Source organism: Ylistrum balloti, unplaced genomic scaffold (genome assembly GCF_031769215.1).
Source record: "Ylistrum balloti isolate Yb309-2 unplaced genomic scaffold, AGI_CSIRO_Ybal_v1 Utg369886, whole genome shotgun sequence".
NCBI lineage: Eukaryota > Metazoa > Mollusca > Bivalvia > Pectinida > Pectinidae > Ylistrum > Ylistrum balloti.
The window spans coordinates 58,490-77,093 of record NW_026782021.1 but is presented as its reverse complement, the minus strand read 5'-3'; the positions used below and the strand labels follow the sequence as shown (position 1 = coordinate 77,093).

The 18,604-nt window shown below is 35.8% G+C and overlaps 1 protein-coding gene across 1 annotated transcript in view; it reads right to left on the bottom strand.

Moving 5' to 3' along the window:
• LOC132546348 (uncharacterized) overlaps positions 1–18,604 on the bottom strand; it is a 104,950-nt gene that overhangs the window by 30,182 nt on the left and 56,164 nt on the right. The window contains exon 23 of the mRNA XM_060210061.1: positions 1,537–1,674. Within this exon, the coding sequence (XP_060066044.1) occupies positions 1,537–1,674 (138 nt within the window). The remainder of the gene's footprint in view (positions 1–1,536; positions 1,675–18,604) is intronic.

Sequence of the window (18,604 nt, the reverse complement as noted above, 5' to 3'; positions counted from 1 at the left end):
ATTAACTGATTTCATCAGATTGTGGACGGGTTCCCTTATTTCACCAGCCTCACTGATTAACTGATTTTATCAGATTGTGGACTGGTTCCCTTATTTCACCAACCTTACAGATCAACTGATTTCATCAGATTGTGGACAGGTTCCCTTATTTCACCAACCTTACAGATCAACTGATTTCATCAGATTGTGGACTGGTTCCCTTATTTCACCAACCTCACTGATTAACTGATTTCATCAGATTGTGGACTGGTTCCCTTATTTCACCAACCTCACTGATTAACTGATTTCATTACACTGTTAACTGTTTTCAAAGTTCAATAACATTTCCCATCTATTATTTCCTATAAGTGCTGATTCCATCCTGTTGTAAACCAATGCTCTCCCATAAACTAATAATACTAATGTTAACCAGACTTATTGAGTTCAGTATCTTATTAACATGTTGTTGTTAGGTCTTTAAATGAATGCTTCAATTGACAAGTCTTTTTAGAGCATTGCTGTGGTCTCAGCATCACCTAATCAGCAAGGATCTTAACATTAAGGATCTTCAATTGCCTTCCTTCCCTATCCCACACCCTTCTCCTCTCTATAAGATCAACTGACCTCTTGACCCCTTCATCCTTATTCATTCTTAAGTAACAGTGACCTAGTTAAAAGTCTAGGTCTGATTTGTCTCCCCTTAATGTTTCTTGGCTTCAACTCAGCTGTTTTACTCTCCCTGCTATTTAGGAGAGGCAGATGGCTCAATGAAACAATTACACTTAATTTTTTTTATGAGAACCATACTTGTTTTTTAACCTTGTACATGAAAAACTCCATGTGCTATTCATTTGAGGACTTATTTCATACAAAACAAGTGACTTGCACTCTATCATATCACACAAATATCTCTTAGTGAACTTGCGGTGGAAATCTTTAAATGTATATGATGCACCAGGCAAAAGGCCAAATATATTTGGACTGGAGTTAATTAGCAATTTGATATTTATTTTATTACACAACTAATTTCTAGCAAATGTTGATTTCATGTTTGACCTATGCTGTGGCAGTGGAAATGTTCTGCCTTTCATGTCTAAAACTTTTACCGATTTCTCGTTTCAGTTTTGATATAACTATTTCTCTGCTGAGACCTCCTGACTTGAGAATTAACTATTAATCATATCCACCTTGTGTATTTGCTATCTGCTGTGTCCAATAGATGGACAACACTTTACATTCACTCAAGAGACTATCCAGTATTTAAGAAGCAATTTGCTAAAATAGAAAGACATTTGCATTTTGAGATGGATCTAATGAAGTCTATGCTTTACCAGGTAAGATGAGACCAATCTTATCTTTATATATAACAAATTTGTTCTTGCAACCACGTTGCTTTTACAGGTTTATTAATGCCCATATATTCCATAGGATGTAAGTGCAGCTGATTGGTGGAGACAACAGACCAGTCCTGCCATCCCTCCTCCCTAACCCCAACTCCATATTGTCACTACAGCTGTTTGGTAAAGACAGACAAGCCCTGCCCCCATAGATACTTACAGTTTCCAGGAGCAGTTGGGTGGCTTCTCCATCCTGTATCCCAGCCGTAGAAGGCGGAGCAGGTCATGCATGTCCACTGTAGGGTAGGGCGTTCCTCCCAAGGTCACCAACTCAAATAGAACCACACCGAAAGACCAGCTGTGGATGACATTAACACGACACATTAGCGCCAATAAATCCATTCCTGTCAATATCATCATCTGATTCAATTATTCATAAAACATTTATTTAAACATATATTTAAATTACCAGATCTTTTTCTTTGATCTGTGAAAGACATGTCTGTGTTGCATGCATCGTCATTTGTTTTTGTTAAAGATATGTAAAAGAATAGTTGCTTAAAGTTTCTCAGTAATGCAGCAATGCATGCACATTCCTATAAGTGCAATTGTACCTACCAATTCACTCTCATCCTAATATATTGCTCTGTGAAACTTTGTATCGACCCATACACACCAAATAAGATATCATAGCATAAGACTATAGTAACAATAGCAATACAGATTTATGCTATATCGGTGAGGGTGGGGAAATTATATATCATTTTACACTCAAGTCAATTCTAATGGGTTTTTTTTCTGGATTTCTGAAAGATACAGAAAGCTTCAGTGGGAGGTCAATACAATCAACCAACAGTTCATCATCCAAACCTAGAAGTTTAAATCAGGAAGCACATTGCTGTTGACATTTTCCACATAACATTGGGAGGTCGTTGTAAAAGTGGGAAAGACAGCTGGCAGCCGGTAACCCACTTACTACTGATCTCACTGAAATAGTAAATAGAGCAGGTTTTTATGGATCATAAAAAACCGAAAGATTTTGATTAATTTATTCAATCTTAGGCCACGTCTAGACAGGCTTCTATAGCTGTTGTGTAATCATCATTATAACTCTGTATAGAGAGAAACTCTTCATAACCCTGAATATAGAGAAAATCTTCATAACCCTGAATATAGAGAAACTCTTCATAACCCTGAATATAGAGAAAATCTTCATAGCCCTGTATATAGAGAAAATCTTCATAGCCCTGTATATAGAGAAAATCTTCATAACCCTGAATATAGAGAAAATCTTCATAGCCCTGTATATAGAGAAAATCTTCATAGCCCTGTATATAGAGAAAGTCTCCATAACCCTGTATACAGAGAAAGTCTCAATAACCCTGTATATAGAGAAAGTCTCCATAACCCTGTATATAGAGAAAATCTTCATAGCCCTGTATATAGAGAAAATCTTCATAGCCCTGTTTATAGAGAAAATCTTCATAGCCCTGTATATAGAGAAAATCTTCATAGCCCTGTTTATAGAGAAAATCTTCATAGCCCCCTAACCCTGTATATATAGAGAAAATCTTCATAGCCCTGTATATAGAGAAAATCTTCATAGCCCTGTATATAGAGAAAATCTTCATAGCCCTGTTTATAGAGAAAGTCTCCATAACCCTGAATATAGAGAAAATCTTCATAGCCCTGTATATAGAGAAAATCTTCATAGCCCTGTATATAGAGAAAATCTTCATAGCCCTGTATATAGAGAAAGTCTCCATAACCCTGTGTCTACCCTGTCAACATCAGATGTATTACAAGTCTACCCTGTCAACATCTGATGTATTACAAGTCTACCCTGTCAACATCTGATGTAGAATAAGTCTACCCTGTCAACATCAGATGTATTACAAGTCTACCCTGTCAACATCTGATGTATTACAAGTCTACCCTGTCAACATCAGATGTATTACAAGTCTACCCTGTCAACATCTGATGTAGAATAAGTCTACCCTGTCAACATCTGATGTAGAATAAGTCTACCCTGTCAACATCTGATGTATTACAAGTCTACCCTGTCAACATCAGATGTATTACAAGTCTACCCTGTCAACATCTGATGCATTACAAGTCTACCCTGTCAACATCTGATGTAGAATAAGTCTACCCTGTCAACATCTGATGTAGAATAAGTCTACCCTGTCAACATCTGATGTATTACAAGTCTACCCTGTCAACATCAGATGTATTACAAGTCTACCCTGTCAACATCTGATGCATTACAAGTCTACACTGTCAACATCTGATGTAGAATAAGTCTACCCTGTCAACATCTGATGTATTATAAGTCTACCCTGTCAACATCTGATGTAGAATAAGTCTACCCTGTCAACATCTGATGTAGAATAAGTCTACCCTGTCAACATCTGATGTAGAATAAGTCTACCCTGTCAACATCAGATGTACTAATATCCTTTATAGATCAAACCTGCTATCATCACTAATTATTAGACATATAATTAAGAACAGTTTGTTGTGTGTTTTAATGAAAAATGAAGAAAGATAGAAAATACTGTCTACATGAGATGACAAGGCTTTGAGAGGGCAGGTTGAACATCAGAAGACAAACAGTGTGCCAAACAAACAGTAGTCTTGTGATTAGTATTGTAATTTGAACTACGATATCAGCTTCCCAAACTTATATCAGTATAAAATTATTGTATATAGCTACAGAAATAGAACTGCTATCATACAGCTGGAATATCCTTTGATGACTAATTCAATTACCAGTAATTTAGGTATGATTTTGACTGGATTGTGTGTTCCTAATGTGATTTCATAACTCTGATAAATTGGCAACAATTGCTTTCTTGTATCTTCCAGATAAGTAAAATGTTATTTACATACATGTATTTACTGAAATTACCTTCTTATACTCTAATGTATAATGAATGTTAAATATTTGCAGTATTTAACTTCCTTTTCTTTGTTCTTTGGAGGGTGGAGATTTGAGAAAGGACCATCCAGTACTATTCAAGAAATAGTGATAATAAACTTTCATTGTCAAAAGACATTTTTGTTTTCTGATCTGTAGCACCACCGGAGACCATTGGGATCCTACAAAGAAAATTTAGGAAAGATATTTTCTGTACTTTGTAACATGAGTGATGATAACAAAAAGTATCACCACTTATCAGGCATGTTCTTTTTCAGATCAGTCTCGAAATTAATCAATAGAGCACAAATAGGGACAAAAGTAACAAATTAAATTTGTAAATGATTCATTCAGTACTTTTCATGCAAAAACAGTGATGACAATTATCATTTAAGGAAAGAACATGGAACACAGACGCAGGACCATTTGAATAGCTCACCATCAAGGGACTACAAAAATGTATACTAAGATTAAGGTTAATACAGAAAATGATTTATTCACATGTACATTGTAGCAAATTCAACACTGTGGAAAAAATGAAGAACTTAATGTGAGGACAAATAATTCTTAGGATTTCAACCTTATAGCCTTCTATTGATATCGGTGTATTGACAATATTTTCATATGAGTCACAAACTGAGTCACTATATTAACTGAGTATATTTATACTGAAAATGATACCCTAGACTTTCTCAAATAGGACAGGAAAGGAGCACATGGCCAGGTGGGATGTCTATAAAAAGTACAGAACAAATAATGTGAAAAACAAACCCAGAAAACAGCGCACATTTCTCGAGTGTTTTATTTCTTACAACATTTTCTCTGACTTTTATAAGTTAACGGTGCATTAAGTTTGATTTAAGGTAGAAAAGTGGTCTTTTTGCAGTGATTAGAAGGAAATCAGTGCAGCTAGTTTGGACAGGAAAAGACGTACTCAGACAGACTGAATGGATTGCCATCCAGAAGGACCGTAAAATCTATTTTGGTGGTGATTTACACAGGTAACAAATGAATGGTTGGATGGAGTCCTCCTGATATACATAAGTCAACTGTTGGTTATAGCTACACACCAGGTCACACCAACAGCAAATGGAACATTTATATTGAGGAATGATCTCGTTCTTTAAAACATTTAAATTTTGTTAATGGTTCTTGTGTTCTCAGCTCAGTTTGAAGACACCAATATTAATCATGACCCTGCATTCACTGAAAGTTGAAAACTTCATAAAGAATTGATAAAAAACTATGATAAATTTCTCAAAATCCAAGATGGCCATTTGGTTCTTTCTTATTATAACTGCCAAATCAAAGATGTGTTGCTTGAGACCGAGGTAAAATATATGACATCTGAAAAAGACTAATTTTTGGAAAACAGCTGAAACTAATATATGGTAGGGACAGAAAGCAAGACGAAAAACAAAAAAACAAAAACAAAAAAAAACAAAAAAAATGTAAAGCATGCTTCACAGACTTGTCCCTAGCTTTGAAACTAATTTAAGGACTTATTGAGTCATACTACACAGACTTGTACTTAACTTTAAAACTGTTCTAAGGAATCACTGAGTCATACTACACAGACTTGTCCTTAACTTTAACACTGTTCTAAGGAATCACTGAGTCATACTACACAGACTTGTCCTTAACTTTGAAACTGTTCTAAGGAATTATTGAGTCATACTACACAGACTTGTCCTTAACTTTAACACTGTTCTAAGGAATGATTGAGTCATACTACACAGACTTGTCCTTAACTCTAAAACTGTTCTAAGGAATTATTGAGTCATACTACACAGACTTGTCCTAAACTTTAACATTGTTCTAAGGAATTATTGAGTCATACTACACAGACTTGTCCTAAACTTTAACATTGTTCTAAGGAATTATTGAGTCATACTACACAGACTTGTACTTAACTCTAAAACTGTTCTAAGGAATTATTGAGTCATACTACACAGACTTGTCCTAAACTTTAACACTGTTCTAAGGAATGATTGAGTCATACTACACAGACTTGTCCTTAACTCTGAAACTGTTCTAAGGAATTATTGAGTCATACTACACAGACTTGTCCTTAACTCTAAAACTGTTCTAAGGAATTATTGAGTCATACTACACAGACTTGTCCTAAACTTTAACACTGTTCTAAGGAATGATTGAGTCATACTACACAGACTTGTCCTAAACTTTAACACTGTTCTAAGGAATGATTGAGTCATACTACACAGACTTGTCCTTAACTCTAAAACTGTTCTAAGGAATTATTGAGTCATACTACACAGACTTGTCCTTAACTTTAACACTGTTCTGAGGAATGATTGAGTCATACTACACAGACTTGTCCTTAACTCTAAAACTGTTCTAAGGAATTATTGAGTCATACTACACAGACTTGTCCTAAACTTTAACACTGTTCTAAGGAATGATTGAGTCATACTACACAGACTTGTCCTTAACTTTAACACTGTTCTAAGGAATTATTGAGTCATACTACACAGACTTGTCCTTAACTCTAAAACTGTTCTAAGGAATTATTGAGTCATACTACACAGACTTGTCCTAAACTTTAACACTGTTCTAAGGAATGATTGAGTCATACTACACAAACTTGTCCTTAACTCTAAAACTGTTCTAAGGAATTATTGAGTCATACTACACAGACATGTCCATAACTTTGAAACTGTTCTAAGGAATTAATGAGTCATACTACACAGACTTGTCCATAACTTTAACACTGTTCTAAGGAATGATTGAGTCATACTACACAGACTTGTCCTAAACTTTAACACTGTTCTAAGGAATTATTGAGTCATACTACACAGACTTGTCCATAACTTTGAAACTGTTCTAAGGAAATATTGAGTCATACTACACAGACTTGTCCTTAACTTTAACACTGTTCTAAGGAAATATTGAGTCATACTACACAGACTTGTCCTTAACTTTAACACTGTTCTAAGGAATTATTGAGTCATACTACACAGACTTGTCCTTAACTTTGAAACTGTTCTAAGGAATGATTGAGTCATACTACACAGACTTGTCCTTAACTTTGAAACTGTTCTAAGAAATCATTAGGTCATGCTGGGTCTCTGTGCTCACCATAATTAAATCTTAATTTGTTCTTTTCTTTGGTTTAGCTCTCATCTATATGAAATTTGAACATAATTCCACAGAAATAATATCAATAATCTCTAACTGTCAAATGGTCTATGCACAACTAGGGACGAGGGCAAACCTATGTTTGAAATTTGAGAATGCTCCATACAGTTTTCTCAAGAAATAGCGATAACAAGAATTATTTAAGGATGAAAGGAGAGTTAGATGAATGCAGATGAAAGTGATTTTAATAGCCAACCATCTGATGACACTGGGCTAAAAAGGAAGGAATCAGAGAGGAAAATAAAGAGGGTAAGATTTTGATACAGAGGGGAAAGAGAAGAAACAAAAATAGTGTTATTTAGAACACTCCTCAGAGGGTTGGACACGCATGTATAGTCAATCTAAACACATGGTAAACAGATTGCACGCATCTTCTGTCAAAAATTACAGAAATCAGAACCACATTACCTTAAATTGAAAACATCCACATACTGAATAAAACAAAAGATTGATCATTAAAGTCTCATTTCATAGGCTTACATCCAGTGTAAATAATACAATACAAATGAGGTGCATTCTTCCTTTATAACAGAATGATTTACTAGAATGTACTGTCGCTTCTATTCCTGTCAAAAGTCATATATTTCCTGCAGAGCGTGTAAAAGGGCAGTGTTTCTGTGGTTTATGATTTGTTATTGTGTCAAACTGTCAATCACTAATACCTACATCTTTATTTTCTTGTTTTGATTGATATTTCAGACATATTACACATAGAATTTGAAATAGGAAATAATATTTGGCGTGTTTTTACATGTCAAGTGTATCTTTAATTTCTGATACGTCTGGGTGTCAATTTAAATTGCTTTTCTCTTCTTTGATAATAGAAGTAATTAAATTAATGGTTAAATTGAACCTTTCAAGTGATGTTTTGTCAAGCTTCTCCTCAACTCATTAACACAAGAACAAGACAACTTTGATTGCATTACAGAAATATATTCACTAATGTTCTTCAATTTCTTAATTTTCAAAGAATTCTTTTTAAAAGGTTTTTTATCAAAGGGAGGACAGAAGTAGAAACATTTTCAGAGGGAAAATATTGATGTGTCATAAATTTTATCTATCTTGCTTTAAATGTCCTATATACAAAATACACAATTAGCACTGTAACGGAATCATTATCGAGACATGAATTGCATTTCAAAGGAGAAAAACTCATTTTAAGCACCCTAAGCAATATTATCCAAAGGATTTATTCACCAAAACTGATTATCAGACACGTTCTGATAGTAAAAACATTTCATACCATTGTTTTAAACTTTATCAATGATGTTCTCGAATTGCAACCTTGTTATGGCACATAAAGGGAATGCATGACATTTTCATGTTTTGCACTTGTAGGCTGTCTTTTCTCTATAGGGAGACAGATATGTCTTCCTTTAATAAACATGAGAATGTATCTGTGAGTTGTAAGTCAAATTACCATTTAAAGTATACAAAACATCTACCATCATAAGTCTACAAAACACATCTACCTTTATAAGTAAGATCTATAATTATACATTATAATACATATTGTAGTATGTATAGGTATATAAAAAACATTTATCAGTATATGGGATTGCAACCATATTAAAAGTGTATACAGAAAACTGATAACTGTTGTGTTGGTGAAAACTTTAGTATGAGCAGACAGTACAGACAGTATGTGTGTGTTGTGAATACTAGTTAACCTGTTTGGAGCCCTGTTGAACACCTGAGAGATGATCCATCGTGTGACATTACAGCACTGTGTCCTCCCTTCATGTGTCCAGTTTGATGAGGAACATGGTGACAATTACAGCGCCCTCACAATGGCTAGGAATGCTGAATCAGTGCTCACTAACAATCCAATCTGTCACAACAATCTCCAGGTAATTATTAATTTGAAAATTACCACTCAGACAAACCACTCCATCTCCCCCTTCATAAAGGCTAATGACAGGTGACTGATTGAAGGTGGAGAATGACCCCTGACCCCACAGTCTGTCAGACCATAAAATGACCATCCAACACTGCATCCAATACCAGTGAGCCAATTATAGCAGTATGCCAGGCTAATTGCACCAACTGAAGCACACTTCCTAAGTTAGGAACATAGTTTGTCACTAAAACTACCAAATCTTACAACAACATATAGCCTTGTTTGATTTGTTTGCTTGCTTGGTTCATCACCCCATAAACTGCCAGGATCATGATGTAGCACCTGGTGAACAACATACAGGAGGCCCATATCCTATGCTGTCCAGAACAATTAGGGTAAAGCATTTAAACCACCACAGGTAAGAAGTGTTAAACAACATACCTTGAATCTTTACCTGAGGTTATAGGTATGCCAATGTTTTACTGACTACCCCATTGCAGCTACACTTCATATAGCCAAATTACCCATAATCACCACCATAACATAACAACCACCAACTTATTAATGTTTTTCCTCTAAATAATCATATGGACTTATGTATACATGATGAAACATTTTAAAGATATGCAATGATATTCTAAACACTTCAGAAATTTTGAGTTATTTTGTAATATGAAATAAAGATATTTTCAACAGATTTAACTCCAACTAAAATCCCTACTCGGACTGATATGTAGCGTATAATTCTCATCCTGTGATTCAGCATGGTTTTAGGGGCATTAACTCTAGTTAAAAAATAACAACCATGTGTACAGTAGTATAAAATACTCAAAAACATTTTACTCAGAATCAATAAAGTTGTTGCTTTACGAAGTATATTATCACATACGTGTTATGAAACTAATCCTTATACACATTCAGATCTAGTGAAGTCAGTGTATTTCTTACTCAAAACTCTTTGCAATTCACAATTCTCTTTTATAAATCTAATGATAACTTACAGTGTAAGAAATTTTGTGTAAAAGAAAGGAGTAATGAAACACCCTACCATTGCTGGGATTCTAACTATCGACCCTTCAATATCTGCCCAAACATTCTACGGTAAATAGGGGTCCAATTTCAGTAATATACTATAAGGGGGTAATTATTAGATCTTACAGAAACCGATCCCCTATTAATTGTAAAGCTTAGATCTTACAGAAACTGATCCCCTATTTACTGTAAGGCTTAGATCTTACAGAAACTGATCCCCTATTTACTGTAAGGCTTAGATCTTACAGAAACTGATCCCCTATTTACTGTAAGGCTTAGATCTTACAGAAACTGATCCCCTATTTACTGTAAGGCTTAGATCTTACAGAAACTGATCCCCTATTGACTGTGAGGCCTAGATCTTGATCTGTAACTTTTTGACCTGGCCTTAGCTTGATCAATCTTCCTCCACTTAAGGATGGTCCATGAGACTGTGGCCAGAACTTTATCCCAAGAAAGCATTTTTAATTACATTTGTTTATATGTATAAGCATTGACTTAAAAGTTTGTGATTTGTTGGGGAAAAAACTGAAGTTGTTGTGTAGTAACCAGTTCCCTTTTTATGATACTTTGACCTTGGCCTTTAAACTTCAGACAGGAGCAAGTAATTATTTTGAGCACCAGGGTGACTCAATTAAATGTGCAGAACCAAGTTTCTATTCATAATAAAAATGACCTTGACCTCTGTCTCTTTAATTCTTCGAACATTCTGTAAGAAGCTAAGGCTGTAAGACTGACCAAGAGAAACAAGTGTGTTAGAATGCTTCAACACTCACAACAGATTTCCTTGATTGTGCAGATGTACATATTACTCACTTGAGTGAATCCTTTGAAACATTCATGGTTACTTCATACAAATAATCAATCTGTGCTGCCAGCCTGCTCCAACATACATTTACTGTCAGAGTACTCTAGAAGTACAGGTAACAAACCAATATGGGCAATGTTTGTGCGTGATTGGTAATACCTGGAGTACATACACATGTTATTGCTCACAATCAGGTGTTTACACTCATTGATGATATCAACTTGTATAACACTACACTGTATTGAAATTAATTCAAACATTTTGAATACATTTCAAATTGATCAGTATCGTGCACAAAATGATAGATTGATCTAATATCTGAATGAAGCCTTGAAATCGGAGAATTTTTTTGCCAAGTTCAGTGAATAAGCATATCATACACAGCTGAGGTGCACTGTGATTCAATGTGCATGGCACTAATGGAGAGACAAATACAGATTACATTTCAAATAATTAATGCACACCTATAGCCTCTGTGGACACCTGCGTCCAAACAAACAACAATCACCATATCAATGTTTTGTTGAATAATAAAAAATGATTTGATCATTTGAGATAGAAAACATCTAATTTTTAAGTTATGACTCGATTGTGACAAGCGTACTTTTGGGAATGGCTAGCTGCGGTACTTATGACCTTATCCTAGGTAAACAAATAGTATTAGTATTTGTATTATATTTATATTCCAAAGTTAAGTCAACATATATCACTGATTGGTCTTCCTGATATTTTCGAAGACTAAATGTATAATTTATATTGGTGTTAATAGGTCATCGCTACAGTAGAAAAAATTGAAACACAAGTTCTATAACATATTTACTTTCAGTATGTAGGTAGTTACAATTTTCAAAATATTTCAATTATTCAAGATACCTCTATCAATATGAATTTATGTTTACCTAAGAATAAATATTTTCAGACTGTTTCTAAAGGAATTTAGATCAAATTTTTTCTTGATAGATGTCACAGACAGTCAAGAACTGATCCTCCATTTGATGTATGTCATTGCACCAGTGTGTTCCTTATTGGCCCATGGCTACACTCCCTATTATTGATTCATTCCTTTATTCTCGATCTGCCAACACATTTTCAAGACATTATTGATGTAATTGGCACCAGGGGTGATTAATTTACACAAATTCATCATTTTATATCTTTATCTAAATGTTAAGAATTCTTCATTGATATTGTACACAATTTACTTTACACCTCTGTCATACTGGTGTTATCCCCGCCCAGTCTTCATTGACAGAAACATATAGGTAGAACATGACAAACATAACATACAGAATATTATCCTGTTTGTCCTTCTGCGTCAATGTCAATGTTCCCAGTATTGGAGGCTTCCCAAACCTTGTCACCAGTGAAATGAAACTAGGTTGAATGGCCATGTAAGAAAGCGAGAATGTGGAAAGACTACAAAACGTTTTCATCACCCGTCAACCAATACCCGTGTCAAAACATAAATACCCCAATGCTATCTTTTGTGCCTCACATAACAGCGCTCAATGATGCTCCTACATAATAACTTAAGGACAAATTCAGCTTTATAGTTTGTAAGATTAAAATTCCCAGCTGTATACAGAACATAGTAATACAAAAGCAGCTATACAATTGGAGAGTTTACCTGTGTAGGTAAACTGTGTACATACCAGCAGTGTGTACAATAGAATAACTACAGATGATATTAATGGGTCCCGCACAATATAGTGCCGTGTGATCATATTGACTTCACAGGAGGCAGGCATTGCAGGTGTCGGTGTGCTGGTTTGTCAACAGCTATGAGAACCATATAATAGGTCACTTATACTGGGATAAGGGATCTCAGTGGAATCCCATTCTCTGTTGCAGGATTTTCTGCCAATTTTATAATTGGTAAGAATGGAAATAAACGTAACTTTAAGCAATTTTCATAAAGATATTTTCAGTTTTTGAAAGATTTGAGAACGAATGATTTTGACAAATAAGCGCCTAGGTCATCTCCTTCACCACTTAAAAAATAGCACACATTCAAACATTCACAGCTGAATGTTAACTTCTGATAAAGTTGACAAAAAACTTTTTCAAAAAGTCTCTGTTAAGATTAGTGGAGCAAAGATTACATTTCATTTATTAGTCTGGTACCTATTGGTTAGATATAAAGCAAGGAATGATCAGTAATAGAGAACAGGTGAGGTGTAGGAAGGAAAGTAGAGAACAGGTGAGATGTAGAATAGGTAGTAGAGAACAGACAAGGTGTAGAAAGGAAAGTAGAGAACAGGTGAGATGTAGGATAGGTATTAGAGAACAGGTCAGGTGTAGGAAAGAAAGGTGTGGGACAGGAAGCAGAGAATAGCTAAGGTGAAGGATGGGTAGAAGAGAACAGGTCAGGTGTAGGAAGGAAAGTAGAGAACAGGTAGATATAGGATAGGTAGTAGAGAACAGACAAGGTGTGGGACAGGAAGCAGAGAACATATTAGGTGAAGGATGAATAGAAGAGAACAGGTTAAGTGTTGGATGGGTCAATCAATGGAACAAAGGTAAAGTACATGATATATTATAGATAAAGAATGTTCAAATATACATTTACAACTGATGAAGGAAGCTAGAATATACATTAAACAGGTGACTTAAATTTGAATTCATTTATTTTGTTTTCTTCCATAAACATTGTCAGCTAATTTCTAGCATTTGACAACTAGGCTATCATGAATTAGAGAAAGAAATATGATACAGGGCTTGAAGTCCTAAGATCAGGTAAGGGATATAGTATAAAAATAGAGATAGAAAATTAATGAGCTGGCTTATGGGCAGGTAAGTCTGTACTTAACTACAGTCCTGTTGAGTCTTATCTATAGATCACAATGAGTAGAAAGAAGGCTAGAGAAAGTGACATGGCTAGATAGCCCCATTTCCTCCTAGCTACCTGTACATGTGGACAACATCCCCTCACAATGGAATCTCAACAACAGGGCATCAATACCCCGGCCCTATGGATAGGTTTGCTAGAGATGCATTTACCTGGGTAAACTCGGATCAACATACTCACAACAAAGCTATCATACACGGTATGTTTGGTCAAACCAACGAGGACATTCTGGGAAAGAAAATCGTGTGATTGCCTTATTTGTAAAGAGAACCAGATGAACAGAACAAGGGGTGAAGCTATTACTCATTGCGTGAGATATTGTTGAAATAAAGTCACTTACATCCTCCCAAATATTGATGTCAAACTTCTTTGTTTTCACAGACAAGCTTGTACATAGTTGTAAACAACATTAACAGCAATAACATAGAGGAACAGGTGAAGGAAACTTTCACAAGGCACAGGTGAGGTGATTAGCTACCCCCTCACAGCATTAATCTACACAAGTATTAGCCTGGTCTTATATATGATATACAGAAATGTAGGGTATATCAGTCAATAACTGCAGTTCTTCTGTAAGATTTACAATCAGTATTTACCGTGATTTAGGTAGCTTGAAAGCTTGTTAATATTGTACTTTAATTTATTGACAACTTTTATTTATGCAGTATTATTTCTTTAATGTTTTGCTACATCAATTATATGATATTTACTATGATACATTGATAACTTATATCTTGATACCCGCTACATCACATTGTTAACTATGAAATGGAAAAGCATAGAAATTTCAATCTTATTGGAGTTACTTCCCTTTATTACTCACATACAGGTTTAAGAAGATTTTCATTTACCAACAAAAATTCTTTTAACATTGGTCAAGTACAGTTAGGGAGATAAAGTGAGAAGAGGTTTGAGCAGGAGGAGTGTGGGAGATGAAAGGAGTAGAGGTAGTTTAGGGGAGATAAAGGGTGTATTGAATGGAGGCAGTAGAATTTGGGAAATGAAGGAAGTAAGGATTGGATGAGGTAGTGTAAGGGAGATGAGGGGAGTAGGTAGAGTTAGGGAGACTTAATCACTTATTCTGGAGCAATCAAATTTTAGCACATTATCAATTTTGAGATCTTAGCACAAGGACAAATAAGGGCATTCATAATAATTACCATATTAATGACGTACATGATTACAGCTAAAACATGTAACTTGAAGTGTTAATCAAATTACTTTGTGAAGTAAAGACCATAGATTGGACATAGATGTTGTAGAAATAACATTACTTAAGTAGGAGTACCACAACATTACATGTGAGTTACTCTAACTCACCTAGGTGTGAAGTCATTTCTAAAATGACAAGTGTGATACACATCTCGATATGAAATCAGCATCAACGCTCCCCTTTGTCCCCACATACGTCTATCTGCATATCCTGCAATCTACACTCAATGAATCTTTCAATTAAATCAAACCAAACTTTTCATGTTTGGCTGCCTTCAGTGATAAGAATCTTTATGACTTAATTTTCCAGAAATCTGAATGGATAAATTATTTATATGAATGTAAAATATTAATTTGCGTTTTTAACACCAAAATTGTCGTAGATTTATTTGGTGTTAAGTTTTATTATATATGACATAGCAGTTTTGCGAGTTGCACACCTGTACATAATTAGGTTTACAGCTACCACAGTACAAACACAGGTATATCTTATATACAAATAGGTTTTTTATTATCAATCATATGGTGCTATTTTTAACCAAATGTTTCTTTCGTCCTAACACCTTAAAGTGAGGAAGTTGTAGCTTCTACCCTCTGAAGTGAGGAAGTTAGAAGTACCAGGCAAGGCCCTACTCACTAAAGTGAGGCACTTACAAGCAGCAAACAAGATCCTTCCTTCTAGTGAGGAACTTACTGAAGGCAGCCAATGCCCTTCTAATTCAAGTGAGGAACTTACAGGTACCACACTAGGTTCTAACCTCTAAAGTAAGAAAGTTACAAGTATATTGAACCAGACAATATCCTAGACTTTAAACTGAGGCACTTTGTACAACATATAAGGTATTTTGAAGGTCATACTCTTCAAAGTGAGGAACAGGTAGCAGACAAGTCTTATCCTCTACATTAAGGAAGGTAACATGTTCCAGACAATGTCCTACCTTTCTGAAGAGAGGAGGTAACATGTACCAGACAAGGTCCTACCCTCTAAGGTAAGGAGGTTACAGGTGCCAGGCAAGGTCCTACCCTCTAAGATAAGGAGGTTACAGGTGCCAGGCAAGGTCCTACCCTCTAGGGTAATGAGGCTACAGGTACCAGACAAGGTCCTACCCTCTAAGGTAAGGAGGTTACAGGTGCCAGGCAAGGTCCTACCCTCTAAGGTAAGGAGGTTACAGGTGCCAGGCGAGGTGCTTCCCTCTAAGGTAAGGAGGCTACAGGTGCCAGGCAAGGTCCTTCCCTCTAAGGTAAGGAGGTTACAGGTGACAGGCAAGGTCCTACCCTCTAAGGTAAGGAGGCTACAGGTACTAGACAAGGTCCTACCCTCTAAGGTAAGGAGGTTACAGGTGCCAGGCAAGGTCCTACCCTCTAAGGTAAGGAGGTTACAGGTGCCAGGCAAGGTCCTACCCTCCAAGGTAAGGAGGCTACAGGTACTAGACAAGGTCCTACCCTCTAAGGTAAGGAGGTTACAGGTGCCAGGCAAGGTCCTACCCTCTAAGGTAAGGAGGTTACAGGTGCCAGGCAAGGTCCTACCCTCTAAGGTAAGGAGGTTACAGGTGCCAGGCAAGGTCCTACCCTCTAGGGTAAGGAGGCTACAGGTACTAGACAAGGTCCTTCCCTCTAAGGTAAGGAGGTTACAGGTGCCAGGCAAGGTCCTACCCTCTAAGGTAAGGAGGTTACAGGTGCCAGGCAAGGTCCTACCCTCCGAGGTAAGGAGGCTACAGGTACCAGACAAGGTCCTACCCTCTAAGGTAAGGAGGTTACAGGTGCCAGGCAAGGTCCTACCCTCTAGGGTAAGGAGGCTACAGGTACCAGACAAGGTCCTTCCCTCTAAGGTAAGGAGGTTACAGGTGCCAGGCAAGGTCCTACCCTCTAAGGTAAGGAGGCTACAGGTGCCAGGCAAGGTCCTACCCTCTAAGGTAAGGAGGTTACAGGTATATTGCACAATGTCTCAATCAATTACCAAGTCCTATTCTGTTAAGTCAGAAAGTTACAGGCACATGTTCATGGGGAGTACCATAACTTGTTCTACATTCTTTATGAAGTTGCAGACTCCAGTATAAAATTAATGATAGACACAACAGGTTACAGAATGAAGATTTATTTATTTTATTTTCCAGAAGGAATTCAGACATTAATAATAAAAAAAGCACAATTTTTATGTCTTCTGTTCCTGTATAGATAAAATTTGACAACACATCTGTCATAAATTCTTATATCAACAGGTAGGTTAGGCTGCAGATAGTGAAACCATTTGTTTTTGAAAATGTCTATATATAACAGGCAACATGAATAACATAAACAATAAGCCCAAGTTCTTTTATTTCTTATTAGTCTTGTAGATAAGATACTGGAATGTTGTGGCAGAAATACCCCCCAACCAAAATGACAGCCCACGGAATATGGGGCTGCAGTTAAAGTTAAGTGGGAGATTGTGTTCTGGGGTACAAATATCACAATTAAAATACAATCAAACACAGCAGTGTTTCTCCTGTCATCAGGATCGCCCCACACAGACACAAGAGTCCAATACAACGTATCATTCTGTCCCTATCTAACCATTTATCTTGTTTTAATGTAATTTTTGTCAAATAAATGTACATTTGGTGTATCAGTTACCACCCCACAGTTCTAGGAGGGTAACCCAACACTTAAGCAAAATCTAGTTCTGCTATCACATTCAAGCCCCTTCTCTCAGAAACACAATATGTTAATTACTGTCGATCATTATGTAACAAGGACAAGAACTTGAGATCAAATCAATGTGTTTGACCCCTAAACTTAATGTATTAGTGCACCCTGTGTACAACATCTGACTTGATAATGTCAGCATGTCTGTAGTTATGACCATTCATTTTCAGGTTACAACGCCGATATACTAAAAACTAATATATGAAACTGCAGGTGTCTCGTTTAAAATGTTAAATGGTAAGTGGATCAAGATTAGTTTATTTCGATCTTATTGCAAAATTATTAACACTGGAATCAAATAAAATCTCAAATGTGGTCGTAACATTATGGTACTTTTATTTGATGGAATTTAGATATAAAGACAAATATATAGATACATAAAATAACAATACATAAATGAATAATAAATCTAAATTCTGAAATACAAATAAATAAATAAATATGAAAGTTATCAAACATATGAAAACAAGTAGAGTTTTCAGCATTTTGACATTACATACACAATAGGTGAACATACATCTGATGTCCAAAATCCATCTTTTTTCACTTGGATATATATCAATGGGAAAAAATGGAACCTGGAAAATTCTGATAAAGTTAATACTGGAATATGTGATATTTTATGCACTATACACCATTCTGTACCATATCATGTGTTTAAAGTTTACAGCATCTTTCAGCTGCGTTTTTATGAGTTACTAAAGCATACCTGATATAACAATGACACCTCGTATCTAAATACAGTGATCTATTAGTTCAGTGAGGAACCAATCACATTCGGTAT